Source organism: Hemiscyllium ocellatum, chromosome 16, assembly GCF_020745735.1.
Source record: "Hemiscyllium ocellatum isolate sHemOce1 chromosome 16, sHemOce1.pat.X.cur, whole genome shotgun sequence".
Lineage (NCBI taxonomy): Eukaryota > Metazoa > Chordata > Chondrichthyes > Orectolobiformes > Hemiscylliidae > Hemiscyllium > Hemiscyllium ocellatum.
The window spans coordinates 9,610,287-9,637,979 of NC_083416.1; the positions used below are offsets into that span (position 1 = coordinate 9,610,287).

At 47.8% G+C, this 27,693-nt stretch overlaps 1 protein-coding gene across 1 annotated transcript in view; it reads right to left on the reverse strand.

Moving 5' to 3' along the window:
• The window catches only part of LOC132823334 (dedicator of cytokinesis protein 2-like), a 717,727-nt gene that overhangs the window by 128,175 nt on the left and 561,859 nt on the right, over positions 1-27,693 (reverse strand). Inside the window, exons 34-35 of the mRNA XM_060837030.1 lie at positions 22,298-22,383; positions 9,611-9,767 (exon numbers count right to left, since the gene is read on the reverse strand). Of these exons, the coding sequence (XP_060693013.1) occupies positions 9,611-9,767; positions 22,298-22,383 (243 nt within the window). The remainder of the gene's footprint in view (positions 1-9,610; positions 9,768-22,297; positions 22,384-27,693) is intronic.

The window sequence follows — 27,693 nt, forward strand, 5'->3', positions numbered from 1 at the left end:
GGTCATTTTTTTGTAACACACTGGTTTTCACTTCAAAGCACAATGTGCCATCTCTTCTCTGCCTACATTCTTTCAGAAATTAAAGGCAGAGCAGAGGTGAAGATAGAAAACATTACACTGTGACACGTCTGAATTTATTATCTCCAAGGCTATTCCAAACTGCCAGTCGATGATTTATTCAGTTTATTGCCTCTTGAGATTAAATTAAGCAAAGCAGCTCCCTGATGTCAGAGAGTTATGTACAAACCCTCCAACATGTATCATTATTAAAACCTGCAGCCAATTAATTAAGATCAGGTAGTTCATTGTGTTAATTCTCTGCTTACCAGCTGGAATTTCACCAACCTAATGAGCTGCTTAGATATTCAGATAGTTAGAATAACTACACTCTGCAACTTTGACTGGATAAAACTCCACAAATATTCTGTCAGTTCTCACTAGGTATGCACTATTAAGGTCTGTCATCTTCTGATTTGGAGCTATGTCTGTTCTCCTTAACATTGGTGACTATCGCTTGAGTAGCCTCCCTCAGTTTCTTCTAAATTATCTGCCAACTTACTCTCCAGCCTGGGACCAGGTCTCCAGCTTCTATGACCACATTCCATCAATCCTGGGACTTTAAGGCAGAGTGGCCTTGATTTAATTTGATTTGATTTACTGTTACCACATGTACCTAAGTGCAGTGAAAAGTTTTGTTTTGCGTGCAATACAGGCAGATCATAACATACAAGGACATACAGATCACAGGGTGAGATGTGAGGCATACAGGGTTACAGCTGCACAGCAAGGCAAGATCAACATTATTTGAAGTTAGAGGTGTCCATTCAGCAGTTTGATAAGAGCAGGGAAGAGACTGCTCTTGAACCTGTTGGTGTGTGTGTTTAAGCTTCTGTACCTTCTGCCTGACGGAAGAGGTTTGAAGAGAGCATGACCGGGGTAGGTGTGGTCTTTGATGATGATCGCAGCCTTTCCGCAGCAACAAGAGGTGTAAATGGAGCCTTTGGATGGAAGGTTGGCTTGTGAGATGGTCTGGTCTGTGTTCACAACCTTCTGTAGTTTCTTACAGTCCTGGGTAGGGCTGTTGATGTACCAAGCTGTGATATACCCAGGCAGAATACCTTCCATGATGCATCTGAAAAGGCTGTGATTCTCCCCTCTAATTGTATCGTTTTACCTCAGCTAGGCCAGGAGGTCTGAGATCTTGCTCAATTCTGTCAGTCAGCCCAGCCCGCATTCTTGATGTCTGATCACCACCAGCACAGGGTCAGACTATGAATGAGGGGCAGCTGGTTGTAAAACCCAGCTGGTCTCTGCTTGGCAATCTATGGCCTTATCTCAAAATGGTGGCCTTGGGGGTAAACTGTGAGACACAAGAAAACAATGGTAGAACACTGCTGCTTCAAAATGGCCTCCATGCTATACTAGAGAAACTAAAGCCCATTTATTTTAAACCAGTTCGTGCTCTGACTGAAGTAGCAGAGAGAGAGGAATTTCGGATTGTCACAGTGCTGTACATGGATGAAGGTGAAGTTGCCAATTCTGCCTGGATATATTTCCGAGGACTCTCATGACATTATGTCTCCAAATGCTCAGTCCCACCCACACTCAGACTCCCCTCCATTTTGTCCCACACAATTTAGAAATTTTTGCTTTTGTTTTTTACTTTTTATGCTTTTTGCTGTTCTTCCTCTGGGTACATACTTTTCATTTGACCCACTACCATTCCTCTGATCTTGACCATCATCACTTTTGCCATTTAATGATAGGTTGGTAGGTCTGGCCTGGGCAGGATGGTTGGTGGGCCAGCGGGGAGTGGCAGGCAGGCCAGGGACTCAGAGGGGGAGGGTGTGTTGGTGGGCGGGGATCGGTCAGTGGACTCTGGCCTGTTGTGGTCACTCTGTCACAGTTCATGAGCCCGGCAGTGCGGGCAGAGTGAGAACACATGTGAAAAGCCCAGAGTTTGTAGAGACAGCAGGCTATAGAAGGACTATAATGCTTACCTTTTAACTTTATTTGGAGTCATACAGCTGTACAGCACGGAAACTGACCCTTCGGTCCAACTCGTCCATGTTGACTGCATAGTCAAGCCTAATCTAGTCCCATTTGCCACTTGGCCATATCCCTCTGAATTTTTCCTATGCATATAGGTGAAAGTGAGGACTGCAGATGCTGAAGGTTAGAGTCAAGGTTAGAGTGGTGCTGGAAAAGCACAGCAATTCAGGCATCATCCGAGGAGCAGGAAAATCGATGTTTCAGGCAAAAGTCCTTCATCAGGTTTCGGGCAGGAGCCCTGATGAAGGGCTCCTGCCCGAAACGTCGATTCTCCTGCTCCTCGGATGCTGTCTGACTTGCTGTGCTTATCCAGCACCACTCTAATCTAGACTCTTCCTATTCATATACCCATCCAGATGCCTTTTAAAAGCTGTAATTGTATCAGACTCCAACACTTCCTCTGGCAGCTCATTCCATACATGCTACACCCTCTATGTGAAAAAGTTGCCCTTTAGGTCCCTCATATCTTTTCCCCTCTCACCCTAAATCTATGCCCCTCTAGTTCTGGTCTCCACCACCCCAGGAAAAGACCTTGTCTCTAATCTATCCAGGCCCCTCATGATTTCTTTATCTTCCTAATTTATACCATGAAGAGCTAATGTAGAACTTTTAACATTTCTCTTTATTTATTTTTGTACTTAATCTATTTTAGTACCTTAAGATTTGTACCTCGGTACTTTTTACCGATATGGCACTGAGAGTGGTGACATTGTACACATTTCACTGTCTCCTATACTTTGTACTTGAGTACACGTGACAGAAAACCCCAGTTCGAATTCCACCCCATCACAAGACCTTTTCTTGTATCCAATCCTCCCTCTTAAACCTGCCTAAAATTTATTACATTCCTAATGTTTCCTAATCCTGATGAGAGGTCACTGATCCATTTCCATCTCCACAGATACTGCCAGACCTTGCAGCATTTTTTGTCTATTTTTTCAGGTTTCCAGTTCCTTGCAGCATTTTGCTTTTGAGTTATTGTTGTTTGGACAGCCCTGAATTAGAGTCGGTCCCTTAGCAGTCAATGTGTCTGCCAAAACCAGACTGAGTCGGTCTGAATGCTGCGAGATACACTGATTTAGTTAACCTCTTCCTTGATCTTTCAATTGGAGACATTAATGAACACAAAGATGAGCTTCACGTAACACATTTGCCTGGATAAGTGCTGGTTAACACTCGAGAAGCCTCTGGATGAAACAGCTCACTGAGTGACATCCCTTACTCCACCACCAACATTTATTCCCTCCACCTCGGTTGCTCAGTAGCAGCAGACTGTACCACCTACAAGATGCACTACAGCAATTCAACAAGACTCTTCTGACAGCACATTCCAAGCCGTTACCACCTCGAAGAACAAGGATGCAGATAAATGAGAACAAAATCACCTGCAAGTTCCTCTCCAAGTCCTGCATAGGAACATAGAAGATTGGAGTAGAAGGAGGCCATTTGGCCCTTCCACCCTGCTCCGCCATTCATTAAAGTCACGGCCGATCATCCAACTTAATAGCCTAACACTACTTTCTTCCCATAACCTTTGATACTATTCACCCCAAGCCAGTATCTATGAAATCCTGACTTGAAATATATTGCTGTTGCCACTGGGTCAAAATCCTGGAACTCTCTCCTTTACACCATTGTGGGTCTACATACACTTGTATGGACTGTAACTGTTCACCATAATCACGTTTAATTTTTAAACTTTGTTCTTTCTTTCTACCTTGTTATTAAGATTCTGAATGTAGGCACTTTTTGGGCTGCACAGTGGCTCAGTGGTTAGTACTGTTACCTCACAGCACCAGGGTCACGGGTTCAAATCCCAACTTGGGTAACTGTCAGTGTAGAGCTTACATATTCCCTCCCTGCGTCTGTGTGGGTTTCCTCTGGGTGCTCCAGTTTCCTCCCACAATCTAAAGATGTGCAGGCCAGGTGAATTGGCCATGCTAAATTGTCAATGGTGTTAGGTGCATTAGTCTGGGGAATGGGTCTGGGAGGGTTATTCCTCAGAGAGTCTGTGTGGACTTGTTGGGCCAAATGGCCTGTTTGCATAATGTAGGAAATCTAATCTACTTGTACCTAAGATGACACCTTGTGTAGAGGCATTATTCACTATTCTCCTGCACTTGAGTACATGTGACGGTAAAAAAATAACAAAATCAGAGGTCACCACCACCTTCTCTGAGCAAGTATTGGTCTACAATAAGAACAATTGCCTTTCCAGCAACCCTCCCATCTAAGGAGATAAACAGTAATTGAAGAGTTGATAAGAATCCTTTCTACCCCAGTTATCCCCAAAACTTTTTGTGGTGTCAGATATTTATAAAAGGGCTAGCAAAACATTATTTCCAAACTAGGTATAGCCCCTTTAATTATAAAAAGAAATGAATACATTGCAATGGGCATTTCTGAATTTGATCAAAACCGTATTCTATTGATTCGGCATGGATTTCAGTCAGATGCTCAGGTTTCCTCCCGCTGTCCAAAAGTGTGCAGGTTAGGGTGGATTGGCCGTGCTAAATTGCCCATAGTTTCCAGGGATATGTAGACTAGGTGGACTAGCCATGGGACATGCGGAGTGACAGGGATAGGGTGGAGGGCTGGGTCTGGATGGATGCTGTTCAGAGGATCGGTGCAGACTCGATGGGCCGAATGGCTTCTTTCTACATTAATTCTCCTATTCCCTACCCAAACAAGAACATTACAAAGCCTCTGATTATTCAGCACATATGCAGGGACTTGTCCTCTGCAGAGAAAAAAAGACCATAGATCCTCATTTAATACAGGAATTGGGGAACATCCTTCCTTGATGGTTTCTCTGTGGAAATGTCTTGCCCAGAGCCAACCTGTCTGACCACTGGACTTGTGGTATTGTTGAGTCCCAAATAATGTTTTTGTGACCTGGGTTCGAAACCCAACATGGCAGATGGTGCAATTTGAACTGAGTAAAATCTGGAATTAAGGGTCTAATGATGACCATGAATCCATTGTCGATTGTTTGAAAATAGCTATCTGGTCCACTAATGTCTTTTAAGAAAGGAAACTGCCATCCTTACCCAGTCTGGCCTACACACGACTACAGACCCACAGCACTGTGGCTAACTCTTAACAGCCCTCTGGGCAATTAGGGATGGGCAATAAATGCTGAACTGGCCAGCGCTGCCCTCATCCCATGAAGGAAATAAAACAAAGCGCAACTTTTTCTTAAGCAGCATAATTCTCATGCAAATGCAAGGAAAGATCTTGTAACAGTCTGCAGCACAGACTGAGGCAGAGTATTAGGACTGAAGGCAGAAAGGTCACTAGGACTTGGTGGCCTGTAGCTCAGGTTTTGAAGGATGCAGAGGGAGTGAAGTCATTGGTTGAAATAGACCAAAACTCATTGAATTCTGAGGGGGTACCACTGGATTGGAAAACCAGTAATCTGACATTCTTCTTCAAGGAGAAAGGGAGCCAGAAAGCAGGAACCTATAGCCAGTTGGTAAAACATCTGTCTTTGGGAAACAGCTGGAGTCCATTCTTAAGGAAGAATCATTTACAACAGCTTAACACAATTAACATCAATTTGTGACAGGTAATCATGTTTGACAAATTGGTTCTGTTTCTTCTGGGGATATAACAAACAGAGTTAGAATTATAGAATTAGATGAGATTCCCTACAGTGTGGCAACAGGCCCTTCGACCCAACCAGTCCACACCGACCCTCCGAAGAGTAACCCACCCAGAGCCGTTTCTCTCTGACTAATGCACCTAGCACAATGGGCAGTTTAGTACGGCCAATTCACCTGACTTGCATACCTTTGGACTGTGGGAGGAAACCGGAGCACCTGGAGGAAACCCACACAGATATGGTGGAGGTGGGGGGAATGTGCAAACTCCACACAGACACAGTCACCCAAGGCCAGAATCGAATCCAGCCACCGTGCCACCCTACAGTGTGGAAACAGGTCATTTGGCCCAACAAGTCCACACCGATCCTCAGAAGAGTAATCCACCCAGACCCATTCCCCTATCCTATTACTCTACATTTACCCCTGACTAAGTGCACCTAACCTACTCATCCCTGAACACTGTGGACAATTTAGCATGGCCAACTCCCTTAACCTGCACATCTTTGGACAGATAAAGCTGATAAAGGGGAACTAGTAGATGTAGCTATTGTGCAAGACAGGTACTCAAAGCACTGGGGGCAATGTATTTGCACGGGATGAAGAAAGGTTAGCATGCTGAAAACACAGGTTCAGGATTAATGGTTAATTTTCAGGTTGAGGAAACATAACGGGTGGAGTCCCACAAGGATCAGTTTGATAGCTTCAATTACTCACTATTTATATTGATGGTTAGGATGAGGGGGCAAAACGTAATGTATGCAAATGTGCTGATGATAGGAGTGTGGGCATATTGTAATGAGGACATATGGAATTTACAAGGAGATACAGATCGTTTGAGGGACAGGGCAAAATCCTGACGAATAGAATTTCATGCAGGAAAGTTTAAGGCTGTGCACTTGGAAGAATTTAAAGGTTGATTGTTATTTAAATGGAGAGAGATTCCAACACTGCTCAACACAGAGGGATTTGGGTGTTCTTATGCACAAAATACAAAAAGTTGGCAATCAGATACACTAGATAACTAAGAAGGTAAAGGGAAGTTTAGCTTTATTCCTAGAGTTTAAAAAATGTGATTCTTGTTACAACTATGCAGTGTGTTGGTGAGACTGCAGCTGGAGCACTGTGAGTAGTTTTGGTCCCTGTATTTAAGGAAGGATTTTAATGGTATTGGAGGCAGTTCAAAAGAGAATCTTGAGGCTGGTTCTTGGAATGAAGAAACCAAAGGGCAGCAAAACAGGTTAGACCTTCGTTGATTGGAGTTTAAAAAAAAAAGGTGTGATCTTCATGAAACATTTAACATTCTGAGGGAGCTTGACAGTTTAGATGCATAGAACATAGCACATAGAACACTATAGCACAGTACAGGCCTTTTGGCCCCTGATGTTGTGCCAACCTGTGAAACCAATCTGAAACCATCTATTCTGCACTATTCCATTTTCATCCATATGTCTATCTAATGACCTTTAAATGCCCTTAAAGTTGGAGAGTCTACTACTGTTGCAGGCAGTACATTCCATGCCCCTACTACTCTCTGAGTAAAGAACCTACCTCTGACATCTGTCCTATATTTATCACCCCCCAATTTAAAGCTATGTCCCCTTGTGCTAGCCATCACTGTCCGGGGGAAAACGCTCTCACTATCCAACTCGGATTATATGTCTATACTAAATCACCTCTCAACTTTCTAATAAAAACAGCATCAGGTCCCTCAGTCTTTCCTCGTAAGACCTTCCCTCCATACTAGGCAACATCCTGGTAAATTTTCTCTGAACCCATTTCCAAAGCTTCCATATCCTCCCCATAATGCGGTGACCAGAACTGTACACAATACTCCAAGTGTGGCCGCACCAGTGTTTTGTACAGTTGCAGCATGATCTCATGGTTCCAAAATGCAATCCCTCTACGAATGAAAGCTAACACACCATATGCCTTCTTAACAACTCTATCAACCTGGGTGGCAACTTTCAGGGATCTATATACATAGACACCAAGATCTCCCTGTTCATCTACATCACCGAGAATCTTGCCATTAGCCCAGTACTCTTTATTCCTGTTGCTTCTTCCAAAGTAAATCACCTTACACCTTTCTGCATTAAACTCCATTTGCCACCTCTCAGCTCAGCTCTGCAACACACAATATTCTTCCACACTACCCACAACTCCACTGACCTTAGTGTCATCTGCAAATTTACTAACCCATCCTTCTCAGCCCTTATCCAGATCATTGATAAAAATAACAAACAGCAGTGGCCCCAAACAGATCCTTGTGGTACACCACTCATAACTGATCTCCAGGATGACTATTTCCCAACAACCATCACCCTCTGTGTTCTTTCAGCTAGCCAATTTCTGATCCAAACCATTAAATCACCCTCAATTCCATGCCTGCATATTTTGTACAATAGCCTGCCGTGGGGAACCTTATCAAACGCCATACTGAAATCTATAAACACCCCATCAACTGCTTTACCCTCATCCACCTGTTTGGTCACCTTCTCAAAGATGCTGAGAAGATGTTTTTACTGGTGGGAGAGTCTTGAACTAAGGAACATAGTTACAGAATAAAGAGAAACTCACTTAAAACCAAGAGAGCACAACAACATCTCTATTTCTTCAGGAGGCTAAGGAAATTCAGCACGTCTACAAGGAATGTTACCAGTTTTTACAGGTCCACTATAGAAAGCTAAAAATCACAACACCAGATTACAGTTCAACCGCTTTATTTGGAGTGCTGCTCCTTTATCTTTTGGACTATAACCTAGTGTTGTGTGATTTTTAACTTTGTGCAACTCAGTCCAACACCAGCACCTCCAAACCATGACTACAGAAAGCATCGTACCTGGAGGCATCAGTGTGATGTGGTAACTGCTCTTCCCAATACCAAAAGAAACTACCGAGAGCGGTGAACACAGCCCAGTTCATCACAAAAATGAGGCTTCTATCCATTGACTCCACCTATACTTCCCACAGCCCTGGGAAAGCAACCACCATCAAAGACCCCACCCACACCGGGTATACCCTCATCCACCCTTTTCCATTGGGCAGAAAATATAAAAGTTTGATTACTCATATGAACAGATTCAAGAACACCTTCCTCCCTGCTGTTGTGAGACTTTTAAACAGATCTCTCAAATATTAATTCTGATCTCTCTCCCTGCACCTTCTCTGCAGCTGTAACCTTGTATTCTGCACTCTGTGCTGCTGCCCTGCTGCACTCTGTATGGTACAAGTTGCCTGTATAGCACATAAATACACTTTTCATTGTATTTCGGTACATATGACAATAATAAGTCAAATGCAGACTCAAATGTGAAGGAATTTCTTTGAGAGGGAGCAGGAAATGTTTAAAATTCTCAGCCTCAGCTGTGGAGGTGAGATGTTATTTAAGAAGGACAGATTTTTGAAATATTGGGGAGTGGACGGCGATGTTGAGCACAACAGAGGAGTTGAGGCATGTAGCTCATCAGTCATGATCATGTTTAGTATAGAGTCAGGCTTGATGGGCTGAATGGCCTACTCCAGTTTTTATTTCTATGTTCTTCAGCTGGAAGTGAAGTATAATTCACACACTCGGATACCCTGGAGAATACTTCACACATCAATGTTGTATATGGAACAGACATTACACCTTGACTTTTTGGTTCAATCCAAAGTGGAACAGTTTGCATTTCTATAGCACCTTTAAGGTAGAATGCATTGCATCCTTCACCGGAGTGTTATTATAAAATGGAGTTTACATTAAAAGAGGGGGATTAATAAAGATTGATTAAGCAGTTTGAAGGGGCACCCCAAAGAGGAGAGAAACAAGAAAGAGGTAGAGTATTCTAGGGAGAGAATTCCAGAGGTTAGGACTGAAGAGAGATGATGGTGATAGGGAGATAAGTCTGGGAGGTCAAGGGAGAGTTATCAAGAATAAAGAGTGGGAGGAGTTGAAGAAATTTCTTTGTACTTACCAGCAGGTTAACTGTGCAACTCATACGGTTCCTCTTGCTTTCGTCACTTATCACCGACCTATAATCCAAGAGTTTCTCCAGGAGTCCCTTTACCAGGTGGACGAAATGCTGCACCGAGTAGGCAATAGATGGGTGCTGTTCAGCACACTTTAGAATGCTAAAAGACAGAGCCGCAAGATGTCACATTTACAATGATGATCTGGGAGTGATGTGAAATCTCGCTCTAGCTCTCGCGGATGTGGTGGGCAGATGCAGTAATGAGATCAAATCAAATTCATCCCAGCTCAAGGTTCCCTCTAGACAGTGCAGTGAAAGTGTTCAGTTCAATGCAGAGATGGCAGTAGCTTCCGAGTGTGCAGGAAGTGGATTGACAGAGCTTCATGCAATGTTTTAAAATATCTAACCATGCTCCCAACTCCACTGTGGTGTGTGTTTATATGCTTCAGAATCCTCACCCAGACTTAAGCAATCAAGCACAGTAAACGTAAATCAGTTACTCGACTCTTGTAATTATACACCGAATATTACACGGTGCTCACTTAAAGAATAATACTTTTGATGTATGAAGCTTTGGGAGATGCTTCCTACTTTACTCATGATGGGGGTAAAGTGCCAAATCCAAAATGCACCAGAAAGGGGGAGATAGCATCTTCCACAATGCCACCTCAGCCCACATACTATTGAGGAAAATGCAATCATTGCAATGAGGTCAGTGAGGTAGATGTTATAGAGTACAAGTTCCCCGATTGGGGCTGTTAACCTGGCCCAATCAGAGAGCCCTGACTGACAGAGTTCCCTGCCCTTCCCTTCACTGTTTGATCACACAGCATTGACCTTTGATGTGAAGGGCACTGCTCGTCACTGGCCACTCGGGTGTATCCTTTCGAGAGCTGGATCAGTGAGAGTGTGTGCACGTGTAAGGACTCTCCACCTTGAAGGGGTCTGAGGGGAAGGGGACTGTCCCTGAACCAACTACCCCACATCAAGAGAGCTCTAGGAAGGAAGAAAGAAGAAGAGGGAGAAGGAGAAGGAGGAGGAGGCAGAAGGTGGTGAGAGCTTTGAGTCCTGGGCCTCACCCAGGTCAAGGGAGTGTTGCTGCTGACTTGGGGCCAACTCCCACTGCTGGTCTCTGGGACCCCGCCCTGAACTGCCTCAGCTGTTACTGCTTGGGGCCTGCTTCACTGCTGCTGCCTGGGACTCGTCTTGGGGCCCCTCCCAGGACCTCCACCACTGTTGCTGCTGTTAGAGGCCCAGCTCCACTGTTGCTGCCTGGGACTCAATTTTGGGGCTGCTTGGGGACCCTCCCCAACAGGTCTGCCCCCACCGCTGCAACCAAGGGCCTGCCTAGGACTTGCCTGAGGCCTGCCTCCACCACTGCTGCCTGGGACTCACCTTGGGCCTCTCCCCACAACCTCCACCACTGCTGCGACCTGAGGCCTGCCTCCACCGCTGCTGCTGCCTGGGGACCTGACTGGACTCTTGTCAAGCCTGTGGAAGGCAGCAAACATGCTGTGCCCAAAGGTCACAGGGCCCAGCAGCACCTATGCCGGGGTAGCCTCTGCCTTAGGCTCGACTATCCCAACCCCGGCTGCAACCGCGACCCCCTTCAGGCACCTGACTAAACACCTGGGGGTCAAGGTCTATCCCCACCCCAATATGACCATCGAGGTCTGCAGCAAGGCCATGGCTAGTGTGGTCGGCCCACTGGCCATCGTCGTTGTGGCCCGGATGTACGGGAAGGCCATCTTCTTCCTGAAAACCAAGCAGGCGGTCCATCTGAATGTGGAGAGGGGGCTCACTGTGGGTGGGACACATCTGCCCTTTGACCCTTTGGAGGTTACAGCCCAGAGGGTCATGATCTCCAACATCCCACCCTTCATTTCCAGTGAGCTCCTTCTTCCCCACCTCAACACCTTAGGGGAGATCCGGTCAGGTGTCCAACTGCTCCTCGGTCTTAAGGACCCTACTCTCCGGCACATATACTCCTTCTGATGCCGGGTGTTCATCTGCCTGGCCCAGGAGGTCACTGAGGGCTCCTTTACCCACCTCCAAGAGGGCGCAGCTTACCGCGTCTTCTGGACGGCAGACAGCATACAGTGCCACCTGTGCCACAAGGTGGGGCACATAAGAAAAAACTGCCCCACCCAGAAGGCTGGCCAGCCCACACCAACGGCCAAGGGTGGCACCACTGCACCCACTCCCCCTCCCCTGAAGGCAACACCACGAGCCCCGTCAGCAGGGGGTAAGCCAGAGGCTAATGCCTCAGCCTCTGGCAGGAGGGGGGATGAGCATCTGACCGGCCAGAGGGCCCTCAGGAAGACACAACGCGTCAGGCCTGCCCACGGGGAGACAACCCTCTCGCCTTCTCCTACACCTAGCCCACAAGCTGCCACACCCCAGCACGACAATGACCCCACAGCCGTGCAAGCGTCGCCCCAGCACAGGAACCCTGACCCCCAAACTCGTACCTGATCCTGGGCCCACTGACCCAACCTCCACCCCATTACAGAAACCCCTGGGGCTTCAACGCCTGCCCTGGGGGCCCCTGAGCCCAAGCCCCACCCCACCCAGGGCACTAGCCTCACCTCCTGTAGCGACCATGTCTCTAGGCCTTGGAGAGAGAACTAGGCTCCTTCCCCACCCCACCCCACAAACCAGGAACAGGGCAGGAAGTGACACAGCTGACCCACAACACCCCCTGTCTTCCCCCAGCCAATTGTATTCTGGGAAAGGCTGGGGTGGGGCGGGACCTCAGGCCCCATGACCACCAAGGCGGGCAGGGAGGGGAAGGCCCATATATTCCCCCCTGTCTTGCTGGGGAAGAGGTGCTGGCCCTTGGAGGGGAGAGACACTCTAGCAGCACACCATAATGCTGCTCTGCTCCTCTCCAGGGGGATGAGCCTATGGTGCCTCTTGACTGTCCTGCACTGTGGCCTGACCTGCCTGAACCCCCAGGGGCTACAGCAGGGCCTTCTGCTGCCTCAACTCCTCCAGCCCTTGGGGAGGACTTTAATAGCCACACGGGCTGTGGTGTGGGTGACAACAGAGAACCCTCTGCTGGGTCGTCGAGAGGTGGAGGGGAGGAAGATGTAATCCTTGCTCCTCCCTCCCAGACTGTTTTTCCTGGGGGCCTTTTCCCCGAGGAGCCGGGGTCCTGATGTCGGGAGATGAGCGGGGCCCCGAGCCTCTGCTGCCCGGTGACCCGAACTCAGGGCGTTCTGGGAGGGGGTGTGCCAAGGAAGGTGCTGCCAGTGACCCTGGGGGTGGGGTTGCCGGGGGTTTGAGGCTAGTTGGCGGTGCTGGACCAGCCCCCAATTTCTTGGTGGAGGAGGGGTCAGTGACTGAGGGTCACCTCCCAGAGGAGGGTTTGGGATCAGTTGCGGACACTGGGGATGACGTGGAGTCTGTCTTCAGTGACCTTTTCAAGTCCCAGGTGCCCCCCACCGATCTCCCCCCTCATCCCCCTCGAGGAACTCTGGGAGTTTGTCGAGGAAACTTGGAGGCACCGGGATAGAGCCCAACTGGCGCTCGACTGCTGGTGCTCCTTTGAGAGAGTTTGCGGGTCAGCCCATGCTGCTCGCCAAGCACCTGGGCTCTAAGTGAACGAGTGAAAGTGAATCAGGAACTTCCTGGGGGCACTCTTGGTGAGGGTGAGGGCGAGGGACTTCTGTGCGCCACCCTCGACCTCCCAGTAAATGTGTGTGTATGTAGTTTTTTTTTACTGTACTGGTGGTGGTTGCACAATGCTCTGACATGAAGACAACTATAGCCAGCCTCAACATCAACGGCAGCAGAGTCACAGCGCAGATTCCAGACCCTCTCGGTCCTTCGGGACGGGAGGTATGTGGTGTGCTTCCTGCAAGAAACCCACACTACCCCGGGAGACCTGGCTCCTGGAGTGGCGAGGGGGGGGTCTACATGAGTCACCTCACCCGCAGATCTGGCGGGGTGGCTATCTTGTTGGCCCCACATTTTCAGCCGGAGATCTTGGGGTTCAGGGAGCCAGTGCCAGGCCGTTTGTTTCACCTGACAGTTCGGCTGGGGGGTGCGGTGCTTCACTTGGTGAATGTCTACGCTCCCCTGGCCGGGCCGAGGCAAGCGAGCTTCTTTGGAGAAGTGTCCGCTCATCTCACCTCCATCGACGAGAACCAGCGCGTCGTCCTCCAACACAGACCATGGCGGTGCCCGCACCAGTTGGGCGTCGGGGAGGAGGTTGGGGGACTTGGTCAAGTCATCTGGCCTGGTGGACGTCTGGCGGAATCTCCATCCTGACTCCATCATCTACACCTTCGTGAGGCCTGGGGTCGGAGCGTCCAGAATCGACCGCCTGTACATTTCGCGGGCGAACCCCTCCTGTTTTCTGAAAGCCTCCATGCGGCAGGTGTCGTACACGGACCATTACCTGGTGTGGGCGGAACTCCTTCCGTTTGGCGCCAGGCTGGGCTCCGCGTACTGCACTTTAACAACCTGCTGCTGGAGGACAAGTGGTTCCGGGACTCGTTTTGTCGTTTCTGGGCCGGCTGGAGAAGGAAGAGGGAAGGCATCCCCTCCCTGAGGCTATGGTGGGACGTGGGCAAGGCTCACGTCCGCGTCTTCTGTCAGAGTACGCAGGGGGGTCGACAAAGAGGCGGAAATCCAGGATCGGGGAGATGCTTGACTTGGAGTCACGCCTCGGTCAGCCCGACGCTGACCCGGCGGTGCGCTGGGTGTACGAAGAGAAGAAGGTCGCGGTCTGGGATCTGCAGCTCGTCCGTGCTCAGGGCGCGTACGTGAGGTCGCAGATCCAGCTCCTCCAGGACCTGGACCGCGGCTCCCCCTTCTTCTTCTCGCTGGAAAAAAGACGAGGCACCCGTCAGCAGCTCCTTGTGCTGCTGGCCGACGACGGGGTCGCTCGTCTTGGATCAGGAGGGTATCAGGGCCCACGTCCAAACCTATTACACGGCCCTGTTCTCTCCAGATCCGTCCAGCGAGGATGCTCGCAGAGTTCTGTGGGAGGACCTGCCGCAGCTCGGCCCAGAGGACACCGGAAGGCTCGACGCTCCCGTCACTTTAGAGGAGCTGACCGGCGCTCTCGAGGGGCAAGTCCCCGGGGCTGGATGGGCTGACTGGAGTTCTTCAGGGCGTTCTGGGACGTCCTGGGGAGCGACTACGCACAGGTCCTGGGGAGTGTCTAAATGCAAGAGAGCTGCCCCTTTCTTGGTGCAGGGCGGTCATCGTCCTGCTGCCAAAGAAGGGGGACCTTCGTTCTTTGAAGAACTGGCGTCCGGTCTCCCTCCTAAGCACAGACTACAAAATCTTCGCCAGGGTGTTGTCTTCTCGCCTGGCTTCCGTGCTGGCCCACATGATTCACATGATTCACCCGGACCAGTCCTACACGGTCCCGGGCCGGAGGATACACAGCAACGTTCACCTGGTCCGGGACCTGACCCATTTCTGTCGACGGGCTGGTCTGCCGAGCGCCTTCCTGTCTCTCGACCAGAAGAAGGCGTTCGACAGGGTCGATCACGAGTACCTGCTCGGGACTCTGCGGGCATTCGGGTTCGGGACGCAGTTCGTCGCCCGGATCCGACTTTTGTACGCCGCCGCAGAGTGTCTGGTTAAAGTTAACGGGTCCCTGACGGCGCCCCTTCGCTTCGGGAGAGGAGTGCGTCCGGGCTGTCCCCTGTGCGTGGAGCCTTTCCTGCGCCTCTTGCGGAGGAGGTTGTCGGGGCTGGTTCTGCGCGGCACGGGCACGGGGGTGGTCCTCTCGGCCTACGCCGACGACGTGCTCCTCACTTTCACCGACCCGGCTGACCTGGGGAGGATGCGCGAGTGCCAGGCCGTGTACTCGGCAGCGTCTTCCGCCAGGATCAACTGGGCCAAGTGTACCGGGCTACTGGTGGGTCCGTGGCGGGTGGACTCCCTGCCGGAGGAGTTTCGGGGGTTCAGCTGGAGCACCACCCATCTCCTCTACCTGGGGGTCTACCTCAGCCCGGCTGAGGAATCCTGGCCGGCCAACTGGCAGGAGCTGGAGGCCAAAGTCTCGGCTCGCCTAGGCCGCTGGACAGGACTGCTCCGAGTGCTATCTTACAGGAGCCGAGTGCTGGTCATAAACCAGCTGGTGGCCGCCATGCTGTGGTACCGGCTGGTCACTTTGGTCCCTCCTCCTGGCTTTGTCGCTGACATCCAGAGAACGTTGGTCGACTTCTTCTGGGACAAAAAGATGCACTGGGTCGCTGTGCAGGTTCTGAGTCTCCCTATTGAGGAGGGCGGTCAGTCATTGGTGTGCGTCCGCACCCAGGTCGTGACCTTCTGCCTTCAGACCTTGTAGCGATACCTTTACGTTGAGCTTCCTCCTAGGTGGTGCGCCCTGGCGATGTATTTTTTTCCGCCAGGTGCGTAACCTCAACTACGACACGCAGCTCCTGTTCGTCGACTGTGACGGTTTGGAGGTCGCCCTCAAGGTGCTGCCTGTCTTTTACCAGGACCTGAATATGGTCAAATCGTGCCACGCCTACCCTCCGCCAGGAGTAGCGGTTGTCGTCAGGGAGCCGTTGCTCAGGAATCCTCACTTCCGTACTCGCGGGTTCGAGTTGCTGTCGGAGGGGAGGGTGACCAGGGTCGGGGATGTGCCAGGGGCCTGGGCTAGATGCTGCCACAGGACATGGCGGGCAGGGCAGCGGTAGACGTCTGGTACGTGGCCACCGCCATCCGATGCCTTAAAATGGCGGTGCTCGGACCTGACGTGCACCAGTTGGAGGACGCTCAGGTGTGCGGTGGGATCCCGTCCACGCTCATCCCAGCCTGGAGGGAATTTCTCACATTGGCCCCAGGGTCCCGTACTTCCCGCGGGAGCCTGTGCCCCATAACCTGAGCTGCCTCCGAAATTTTAATTTTTTTTTGTCCCTTTTTTTTTTAAGGACGTATATGGCCTCTAAAAGGACCTTTATTGACTGCTGCTGCACACCGTCCACCTCTTCTCCCTCATCCACTGTCCGGACATGCCTTGGCATGCCCACTTGCCACCGGGCAGAGGGGATCCCCAGTGGAGGGCCCTCTACGCGGGAGTCCTCCCCCTTTCTCTCGGGGATCTGGGTTGGGGGGTGCTGCACGCAGCAGTCCCCTGCAACCGCAGATTGCGGTGGTTCATGGATTCCCAGCCCAACTGCTTGTTCTGTGGTGCTGTGGAGTCCGTGGACCACGTGTATATTGGGTGTGGGCGATTGCACTCCCTTTTTGATTTTTCTCAAAAACCTCCTCTGCTTTTGGTTGCACTTCAGACCCACGCTCCTGATCTTCGGGCACCTGGTACGGAGGAAGGAGGGCAGGTCTGAAGACCTCCTCGTGGCTCTGCTCCTGGGCCTGGCCAAACTGGCCATAAACAGGTCCAGGCAGCAGGCTGTGGAGGGGGTCATTAGGGCAGGTCTGAAGTGTTAGAGTTAGAGTTACATTAGAACCCGGGTGTCCTTGGAGAAGGAGCACGCAGTGTCCACCAACACCCTGGAGTTGTTCAGGGAGAGGTGAGTACCGCAGGGAGTGGAGTGCATTATTTCCCCCTCCAACTCTATTTTAATTTAGTCCCTGCCCTCCCCTTCACTGTTTGATCACACAGCATTGCCCTTTTTTTTTAAGAAAATGTAAAGAAGTAAAAAAACTGGAGTGGACTCCATTCCTCGGAATGGACTCTATATTTTGAAGACTCTATATTTGGAATGTGTAGCAGAAAGGACTCTGTTTTTTGGTAATTAACTGTGTATTATGGTGTTTGTTGGATCTATATCCTGCACTGTCTGTATCCCTGGGTCTGGCAAGCCTTGCTATGAGTTGGAGGCTCATGTTTCGTCCTGAAAGCTGTCACCCCGAGCGCTGGAGGGTGGGTAGGCCATCCTGTGAACCTGAAGGTTGGTTGGTTATCCCGAGAGCCAGATGCTGGGTAGGCCACCCTGTTGCCAGTTGCCCCGAGAGCCTGATGGTGGGTAGGCCATTCTGAGTGCTGTCATCCCGAGAGAGGTTAATCGGGACGGGCTGTCCTAGAGGTGGACGAAAGGTGTCAGAGCAGCCAAGAGGCAGAAGGCGCGTAGGGGCGGGTTGCCTTAGAGTGGCCAGAAGGTGGGAGGGATGGGTGCTTGCTGGGTCTGTAGTGTCTGCACTTTTTAATGAAACTGGATTCTTCTTTTATGTCCAAATGTCATTGTCACTGTCTTGTCAGCTGTGGAAGTGGGATTTGAGGTTTGCCCTCATTTCCCTGTAAACTGATTGAACGGTAGGGTTTGGGGCCTAGCTTTGCTACTCCTCTCCCTTGTAAAATTGCTGTTGTGTGTATATAGCTGTAAATGTTAACTGTTTTTAATAAATTGTTTTGTAATTAGTTTAATAAAATATTATAAACACGAGTGTAACCGAATAGATTCGTGCACCTTGTGTCTTTCACTGTGTGCAACATGGGGCTGGGAGGATAAACATAAGCACTACCGCAGCTAGGCAGTGGTTCGATTAGATTAGATTACTTAGTCTGGAAACAGGCCCTTCAGCCCAACAAGTCCACACCGACCCGACAAAGCGCAACCCACCCATACATTTGCCCCTTATCTAACACTACGGGCAATTTAGCAGAGACAATTCACCTGACCCGCACATCTTTGGATTGTGGGAGGAAACCCATGCAGACACAGAGAGAACGTGCAAACTCTACACAGTAAGTCACCTGATGCGGGAATTGAACCCAGGTCTCTGGCGCTGTGAGGCAGCAGTGCTAACCACTGTGGTGTGTGTGTGTGTGTGTGTGTGTGTGTGAGAGAGAGTGAGAGAGAGAGAAAGTGTCAGAGATTCTGCAAAAGGAAAGAAAAATAAAAAAAAACAGGAATGTTGCCGTGGGAGCTGGGGCACTGTCAAGGACTCTCCATTTGTGTCAGGAAGGGGACTGACTCGAAGCTGACTGCTCACATCCAGTGTGTACTACTACTGTTAGTTTTTGTGATTTTATTTTTGGGGGGGTGTGAAACCTGATTCTTAAACTGGTTGGTTTACAAAGCCAATTTGTTAAGTGATTTTCCTTATTTATTTAGGACTGATTTCTTTAAAAAAAACAGGACTGTAACTGAATAAAGATTCTCATACCTTGTGTCTTTCACTGTCTCTCGCACATGCGTGCATACACAACACGGGTGCTGGGGGAAAAAAAAAAGCACTACCACAGTTAGGCAGTAGTATGGGATGAAAAAAAAAAATTTTTTTTTAAAAAAAAAGGAAAAATTAAGAAAAAGAACAGGAGTGTCAGCCATCTGTCCACTCGGAGAGCTGGCTAAAAGATCAACAGGAGGATCAGGGGTTCCGTTCACTTTGAGAGCTGACGCTGAGGGAGCTGGATCAGGGTCAAGGACTCTCCATGTGGAAGTAAAGGGGGACTTGGTGATGGAGTACTGGCCTAAAAAATACAGGAATGTATAAGCACTACCGCAATTAGGCAGGTAGTGTGGGGGTGAAAGAAAAAGAATAGGAGCGTCAAACATCCTAAAAAAAAGTGTTGGAGGTTCTGCTCACTCGTGGAGCCAGCTCTGAGCTAACTGGGTCAGTGTCATGTATTATGCACGTGTAAATAAATGGTGACTTGGTGATATGATACCGGCCTTCATGGAGTTATTTCAGTACGTGCTACAGATTAATTATTTTAACTACTGTCACCCAGGAGCCTAGCAAAGACAGAATGCAGACATTAAGTCCTGTTCTACCAAAAAAGGTTACATCTAACTTCTGTAAAGTAGAGGAGAATATCTATGGCCAAGTATACCGTACACAGACTTCAGTTGATAACCCTGGAGTATGTCCACCACAAGTACACCCACTCTTCATTTGGAAGGCGAAAAACCAGGTAAGTGATTCAGGAGAGACTCCTCATCAGATATAACATTTATAGATTGGACTGTTAGTGGGCAAGAAGGAGTCTTACCTAACTGACACCCTGGGAACATCGGAGAGACTGCTGGGGGGGTCCACCCAAATTGTATAACCTCCACTTACACTGAGGCAACAGGTTCACCTTCCCTTTCAAGCCTTGCCTTCTACTCCTATCCCAAATTGTTGACCCCAAATGCAAAGTTCCCATCATTCCACAGCCGACTTCTTCCTCGCTTGAGTGTGCAAGTAGTGACCATTGCCCGTTCTGATACTGGGGAGAGTTGCTAACGTCTGGTTAGCTGGCCACTCTGAGGTGGGACTTGTTTACCCTGAGGGGTGGAAATCCAGCCCCCAACTCTGTTGACAAAAAAATGCTAGTGGGGCAGCTACTGATCCCATGGATGCCCTGGCCCCACTCGCAAATGTTTTAGCTGAGGGAAGGGGTGTGTGTAAGAGACCAAAGAATGCATATAACTCAAGCCAAAGAGTTATTTATTAAACAGTATGAGGTCATTCAGCCCATTTCAGTCCATTGGAGCAATCCATTGAGTCCCACTTCTTCAGTCTAGCCCCATAGCCCTACAGGTTTCTTTCCCTGAATTGTCTGCCCACCTTTCTTTTGAAATCACTGCATGTGCTTCCATCCTCTCAACAACGATGGATTCCAGGTCATTACCACTTGCTGTGAGATATAGGTGACCTGGAAGACCTCCTTGTATCTCTTGTTTGGAACTTTACTTTTGTGTCTTCCTCCAAACCCCTGCTTAATTGGGGGGAGGGGGGAGTGTTCCCTGATCTAAACCTGTTATAGTCTTTTATCCCTCCATCACATCTCAATTCAAGCCCTTTGGTTAAGAAAAGAATAACCCCCGTGTCACAATGCTGTGCTTTTAAGAGATTATTTTGTCCTTTTTTTTAGAAGAGAGATTTTAAGACAAAGGTGATGTGCTGTCTACTTGGAGAGCCAGTAAAGTAAACAGCTTGTGAGGCCTTGGTTTTTTTATTTTAAGTTGGAACAATAGGAGCAGCCTGGATGGGTGTGGCCAGCTGTCACAGCCTAGTTTTTTTTGGTTTTGAGGTTTAGCTTTAAGCAGTTGCTGTTACAAGCTTGAGGAATTGGAAGTTACTTCCCTCTCACGATTCCAGCCAAAAGCTGAGGGTTCTCTTCCTGGGCAACTGATTTGTATTTTTCTGAATTTGTCCTTTTGCCAAAAGATGTGTTTATGGGGTGTTACAAAATTGAAACAGTTCCTGTATCTATTATTCTGTTATGTTTTCCAATAGAGCTAAGTTATTCCAAATTCCTCTTTCTTTGGTTATACTTTAACAACAATGTTGAGCATAATGTCGAGTGGCTTGACAAGTTGCATTGCATCTGCAACACAGCATGTTATATTTGCCTTTAAAATAAGGAGAAGTTAGGATCTAGGCTACCTTCTTAAAATATTCTGGGAGGCATGTCTGGCCTGGTTCATAACACCAGCCTTTCCAATTTAACTTTATCATTAAGCTGCTCCATTCTGGGAATCACTCCAGTAAAGTTCCTTTGAATTCTCTTTACATCCTTCCTGAAGGATGGTGAGTGAGTCTCGACACAGTACTCGAGTCGGGTCCTAGCCACAGTTTCATCAGGGTACGGCATGACTTCCCTCAATTTATTATTTTTATTTGCAGTGAATGATTTGTTTTTTAGGAATGAATGCATTTGAGTTTGAAGAAGACACCCTTTGATTGACACAAAAGGCTTCCAAAAGAGTTATGCATCACAGCAAACACCTCCCCATCCCTACATCCTATCACCTCATCCCAACCCCTACTACCACCTCCACCACAACCCTCGCCGCTTGTACCTCAACCCCCCAGTACATAGATCCAGGGGTTGAGAGATGGAAATTGGAGATGAGGGGAGAAGGACATGTATACAGGACAATGATCAGAATGTCAGAGGCCAGGATTGAATTAGGAACCTTGGGGTTGAGGTGAGCATTGAAAGTGAGGTGGGAGGTGTTAGTGGGCAGGGTGTGGAGGACCTGGATTCGGGTGATAGAATCCATCGTAAGTTTGCTCTCAGTTGGTTTCGTAATTTGTAGTTTTGAATCAGGTCCACTGCCATTTCAGTAACTTCCTTCACTCATCTCACATGAAACCATTTCCCCTCCTTTCCACTTGACTTTTCTACTTTTCTCCAATTGTTTGAAAAAATTAACTTGGTGCCTACTCCTTCAGTACCTCTCCTTCCTATCTCTTTTGTGACTGAATGATGCCTTTCAACTCATTTCTATTTCTTTTTGTTTATTCACAGGATGAGGGGTGTCACTGGCTTGGCCAGTATTTATTGCCCATCCCTAATTGCCCAGAGGGCAGTTCAGAGTCAACCACATTGCCGTGGGTCTGGAGTCACATGTAGTCCACACCAGCTAAGGATGGCATTCTCCTTCCCCAAAGGACATTAGTGAACCAGATGGGTTTTTGCAATCATGGATTCATGGCCATTCTTAGACTTTCACTTCCAGCTACTAATTGAGTTAAATTTCCACCATTTACCGTGACAGGATTTGAACCCTGCTTGCGATATCAGTACCTGGATCTCTGGATTAACTATTCAGCAAAAATACCACTCGGCCTTTGCCTCCACCCATCCCCCCTTTAGGGCTAGTATCTAAAGACATACATGTTGTGGAGTTGTGCGATACTTCACACTCTTGTTTAGTTTGGAGACCTGTGATTCTGATTCTCTCTGCATTCATTTCTCCGACGTACTCGTTATATGCTTTGTGTGTCTCAGTTGAAATTGGGAAATGAATGCAATCTTACATGCTTTGAAAGAGCTCCATATACTGCTCATCGCCACATCCTCCCTCCACCGTGTGATCTAACTTCAGGATTATTTCGTCTTCGAACTGTTAAAAAAGATCATTAATTATGAGAGAGATCCAAAAAGTACACCGACTAAAGCACAGGATGAACATTGTTTGCAAAACTACTACCAGCAAAATTGAAACCACTCCTGGGCATTGGATCTAATATTCATAACCAATCAGTAAACATTATCGAATGTTATATTTCCCAATATCGTTCCTTTGGTTCACAGCCATTCCTTTTGCTTTGATTCTCAATGTTTATACCTATTAGGGCCTGACTGTCATTCCCAAGGTGCCTTATTAAGTTACCCTGAAGCTAACAGGATGCTGTTTGGCATGAATGCCTGTAAAAGACCATTTTGTTCATCTTTGCTGATTTAATAAGCACAGACCTGCAGCTTCCCAGCTCGTAATGTTGACTCCAGCAGAGAATTCAGTCCTTTTGAAATAGATTCCTGTATCCCTCAGTATCCTTACAACCACCCACCCACACCCCCTCCACTGCGCGCGCGCACACACACGCACGCACACACACCATCATCCTTACCGCCTATCGCTGGCCTGGCTTAACTTTGAGCATGTTTGTTTCATTGTTTGGGTTTATTTAATAGAGTCATAGAAATTATGGAAGGAGGCCATTTCACTTGGAGACCGGAGCTAACCCTTTAAATGGCATTGTCTGCTCAGCATCCTTTCTTTTCAAATAATTATTTCAAAGGTCATTGCTGCTTCAATAGCCACATGTGCTTCATGATTGTGTGGTATTATAATTCTGTGAACATCCAATTCCCTTTCTGTTCTTATTCTGCATAACCTATTTTTTCATTATTTTGTGAAATGTTTCCTAGAATGGTGATGGCTAACACGAGGGAACATAGTTTAAAATTGTGCAGTGACAGATGTAGGACAGATGTCATAGGTAGGTCCTTTACTCAGAGAGTAAGGCTCCTGATGAAGGGCTTATGCCCGAAAGGTCGAATTTCCTATTCCTTGGATGCTGCCTAACCTAATGTGCTTTAACCAGCAACACATTTTCAACTGTGATCTCCAGCATCTGCAGACCTCATTTTTTACCTGTGGAATGCTCTGCCTGCAACAGTAGTGGACTTAGGGTACACTAAGGGTATTTAAGTGGTCATTAGATGAACATATGGATCATAATGGGATAGTGTAGGTTAGAAGGGCTTTAGATTTTTGCGCTGACCTGTGAAACCATCGAGGGTCAAATGGCCTGTACTGCGCTGTAATGTTCTATGTTCTTTGTGGATATCGCTTCCTAAGCCAGTACTTATTGCCCATCTCACATTACCCTTGCGATGGTGGTTGTGGGCTGCCTTGTTGAATGATAGCAGTTCCATTGGGTTTAGGAACACCCAGCATGCTTTTAGGAAGACATTTCCAGGACTTTGACCCAATGCCACTAAAGGAATGGTGATATATTTCCAAGTCAGGAAGTGAACTTGCAGGTGGTGGTGTTCCCATGTATCTGCCACCTAATCCTTCTAGGTGGTTGAGATTGCAGAGTTTGGGAGGTTCTATTAAAGGAGCCTCAGTGAGCCATCGGTGGTGGACAGAACATATATGACAGATCATGTGGTTACAGGTGGTGGCTGAATTCAATTCTGTTGCTCCTGATTGCCCATAACATCTCCTGAACAACCAGTCTTCACCACTAGATCTGTTCAAAATATGGCCCACTCAGGACTTGAGTAGTGCCACACAACACAATAGAAGCATACTCAATGTGAAGATTAGACTTTGCCTCCATAAGGAATGAGCAGAGGCCACTCTTATCACATACTGTCATGGACAGACACATCTGCTCCTGGTAGACTGATGAACATAGAACATAGAACATTACAGCGCAGTACAGGCCCTTCAGCCCTCGATGTTGCGCCGACCAGTCATACCAATCTGAAGCCCATCTAACCTACACTATTCCACGTATGTCCATATGCTTGTCCAATGATGACTTAAATGTACTTAAAGTTGGCGAATCTACTACCGTTGCAGGCAAAGCATTCCATACCCTTACTACTCTCTGCATAAAGAAACTACATCTGACATCTGTCCTATATCTGTCACCCCTCAATTTAAAGCTATGCCCCCTCATGCTCGCCATCACCATTCTTGGAAAAAGGCTCTCCCTGTCCACCCTATCTAACCCTCTGATTATCTTATATGTCTCTATTAAGTCACCTCTCAATCTTCTTCTCTCTAACAAAAACAGCCTCAGGTCCCTCAGCCTTTCCTCGTAAGACCTTCCCTCCATACCAGGCAACATCCTAGTAAATCTCCTCTGCACCCTTTCCAATGGGCCCACATCCTTCTTATAATGCGGTGACCAGAACTGCACACAATCCTCCAAGTGTGGCCACACTAGAGTTTTGTACAGCTATAGCATAACCTCATGGTTCCAGAACTCGATCCCTCTATTAATAAAAGCTAAAACACTGTATGCCTTCTTAACAACCCTGTCAACCTGGGTGGCAACTTTCAAGGATCTGCGTACCTGGACACTGAGACCCCTCTGCTCATCTACACTACCAAGAATCTTACCATTAGCCCAGTACTTTGCATTCCGGTTACTCCGATCAAAGTGAATCACCTCACACTTGTCCGCACTAAACTCCATTTGCCACCTCTCAGCCCAGCTCTGCAGCTTATCTATGTCTCTCTGTAACCGACAACATCCTTCGTCACTATCCACAACTCCACTGACCTTAGTGTTGTCTGCAAATTTACTAACCCACCCTTCTACGCCATCATCCAGGTCATTTATAAAAATGATGAACAGCAGTGGACCCAACACCGACCCTTGCAGTACACGACTGGTAACTGGACTCCAGGATGAACATTTCCCATCAACCACCACCCTCTGTCTTCTTTCAGCAAGCCAATTACTGATCCAAACTGCTATATCTCCCACAATCCCATTCCTCTGCATTTTGTACAATAGCCTACTGTGGGGAACCTTATCGAACGCCTTGCTGAAATCCATATACACCACATCAACCGGTTTATTCTCATCTATCTGTTTGGTCACCTTCTCAAAGAACTCAATAAGGTTTGTGAGGCACGACCTACCTTTCACAAAACCGTGCTGACTATCCATAATCAAATTATTCTTTTCTAGATGATTATAAATCCTATCTCTTCTAACATTTTCCAACACTTCACCAAAAACTGAAGTAAGGCTCACTAGTCTATAATTACCATGATTATCTCTACTCCCCTTCTTGAACAGGGGAACCATATTTGCTATCCTCCAATCTTCTGGCACTATTCTTGTAGACAATGATTATTGAAAGATCAATGCCAAAGGCTCGGCAATCTCCTCCCTGGCTTCCCAGAGGATCCTAGGATAAATCCCATCCGGCCCAGGGGACTTATCTATATTCACACTCCCCCTGATTTCTAATACCTCCTCCTTGTGAGCCTCAATCACACCTAGTCTAGTAGCCTGTATCTCAGTAAACTCTTCAACACATTGTTGTTTTCTAGAGTGAATACTGTTGAAAAATATTCATTTAGTGCTTCTCTTATCTCTTCTGACTCCACACACAACTTCCCACTACTATCCTTGATTGGCCCTTATCTTACTCTTGTCATTCTTTTATTCCTTAAATACCTAAAGAAAGCCTTAGGGTTTATCCAGGTCCTATCCACCAACAACTTCTCATGTCTCCTCCTGGCTCTTCTGAGCTCTCACTTTAGGTCTTTTCTGGCTACCTTGTAATCCTCAAACGCTCTTACTCAGCCTTCACATCTCATCCTAACATAAGCCTTCTTCTTCCTCTTGACCAGAGATTCCACTTCCTTTGTAAACCACGGCTGCCACGCTCTACAGCTTCCTCCCTGCCTGAAAGGCACATACTTATCTAGGACACACAGTAGCTTTTCCTTGAATAAGTTCCATATTTCTAATGTGCCCATCCCCAGCAGCTTCCTTCCCCATCCTATGCTTCCTAAATCTTGCCTAATCGCATCATAATTGCCTTTCCCTCAGCTGTAACTCTTACCCAGTGGTATACACTTATCCCTTTCTATCACTAAATTAAACATAACAGAATTGTGATCGCTATCACCAAAGTGCTCACCTACTTCCAAGTCTAACACCTGGCCGGCTCATTACCCAGTACCAGATCTAATGTGGCTTTGCCCATTGTTGGCCTGTTTACATACTGTGTCAGGAAGCCCTCCTGCACACACTGGACAAAAACTGACCCATCTATAGTACTCGTACTATAGTGTTCCCAGTCAATATTTGGAAAGTTGATGTCCCCCATGACAACTATCTTGTCTTTCTCACTCTTATCAAGAATCATCTCTGAAACTATTCGGAGGCCTATAGAAAACTCCCAACAAGGTGACCTCTCCTGTCCTGTTTCTAACCTCAGCCCATACTACCTCAGTTGACGAGTCCCCAAACATCCTTTCTACTACAGTAATACTGTCCTTGACCAACAATACCACACTTCCCCCTCTTCTGCCATCTTCTCTGTTCTTACTGAAACATCTAAATCCTGGAACCTGCAACAACCATTCCTGTCCCTGCTCTAACCGTGTCTCTGAAGGGGCCACAACATCGAAGTCCCAGATACCAACCCATGCTGCAAATTCACCCACCTTATTTCGGGTGCTCCTGACATTGAAGTAGACATGAAGATGAGGTCAAAGACATTTTCCCTTCTTGCTGGTTCCCTCATCACCTGCCACAGACTAAGTCTAACAGCTGTGTCCTCAATAATGATGCTATCAAGCCACTTTTGGTGACCAACATTAAAGTCCCCCACCCTGAGCACATTTTATGCCAGTGCCAACTTCAAAGATTTCTCCACGTAGTGTTCATTATGGAGGAGTACTGATTCATCAGCTGGAGGAGGGTTCAGCTAATCATCAGCAGGCGGTTCCCTTGCTTGGCCTTGATCTAATATCATGAGGCATCATGAGATCTGGGGACAATGTTGGGGACTCCCAGGCAACTCTACCCCCTCATTATACCACACAGCTTTTATATTGAGTGTGCCTGAGCTGCCAACGAAATAGGATGGTTATGGTAGAGTCTGGGACATTGTTTGCAAGCTATGATTCTATTAATTTGATTATATCAGACTGTTGCTCCACTAGTCTTGGTACAGCTGTCCCAATGTTTCATAAGCCCCCAGATGTTACTGAAGAGGATATGGTAACATTGACAAGCCTGGGTTTGCCATTGTCGTTTCTCATGCATATATCAATGCTGGGCAGTTTGCCTAGTTTATTATCTTATTGACTATTCCAAAGTAGTTTGATAAAACTAAGCAGCAAGCTAGACCATTTCAGACATCAGTTAACATCGAAAAATAA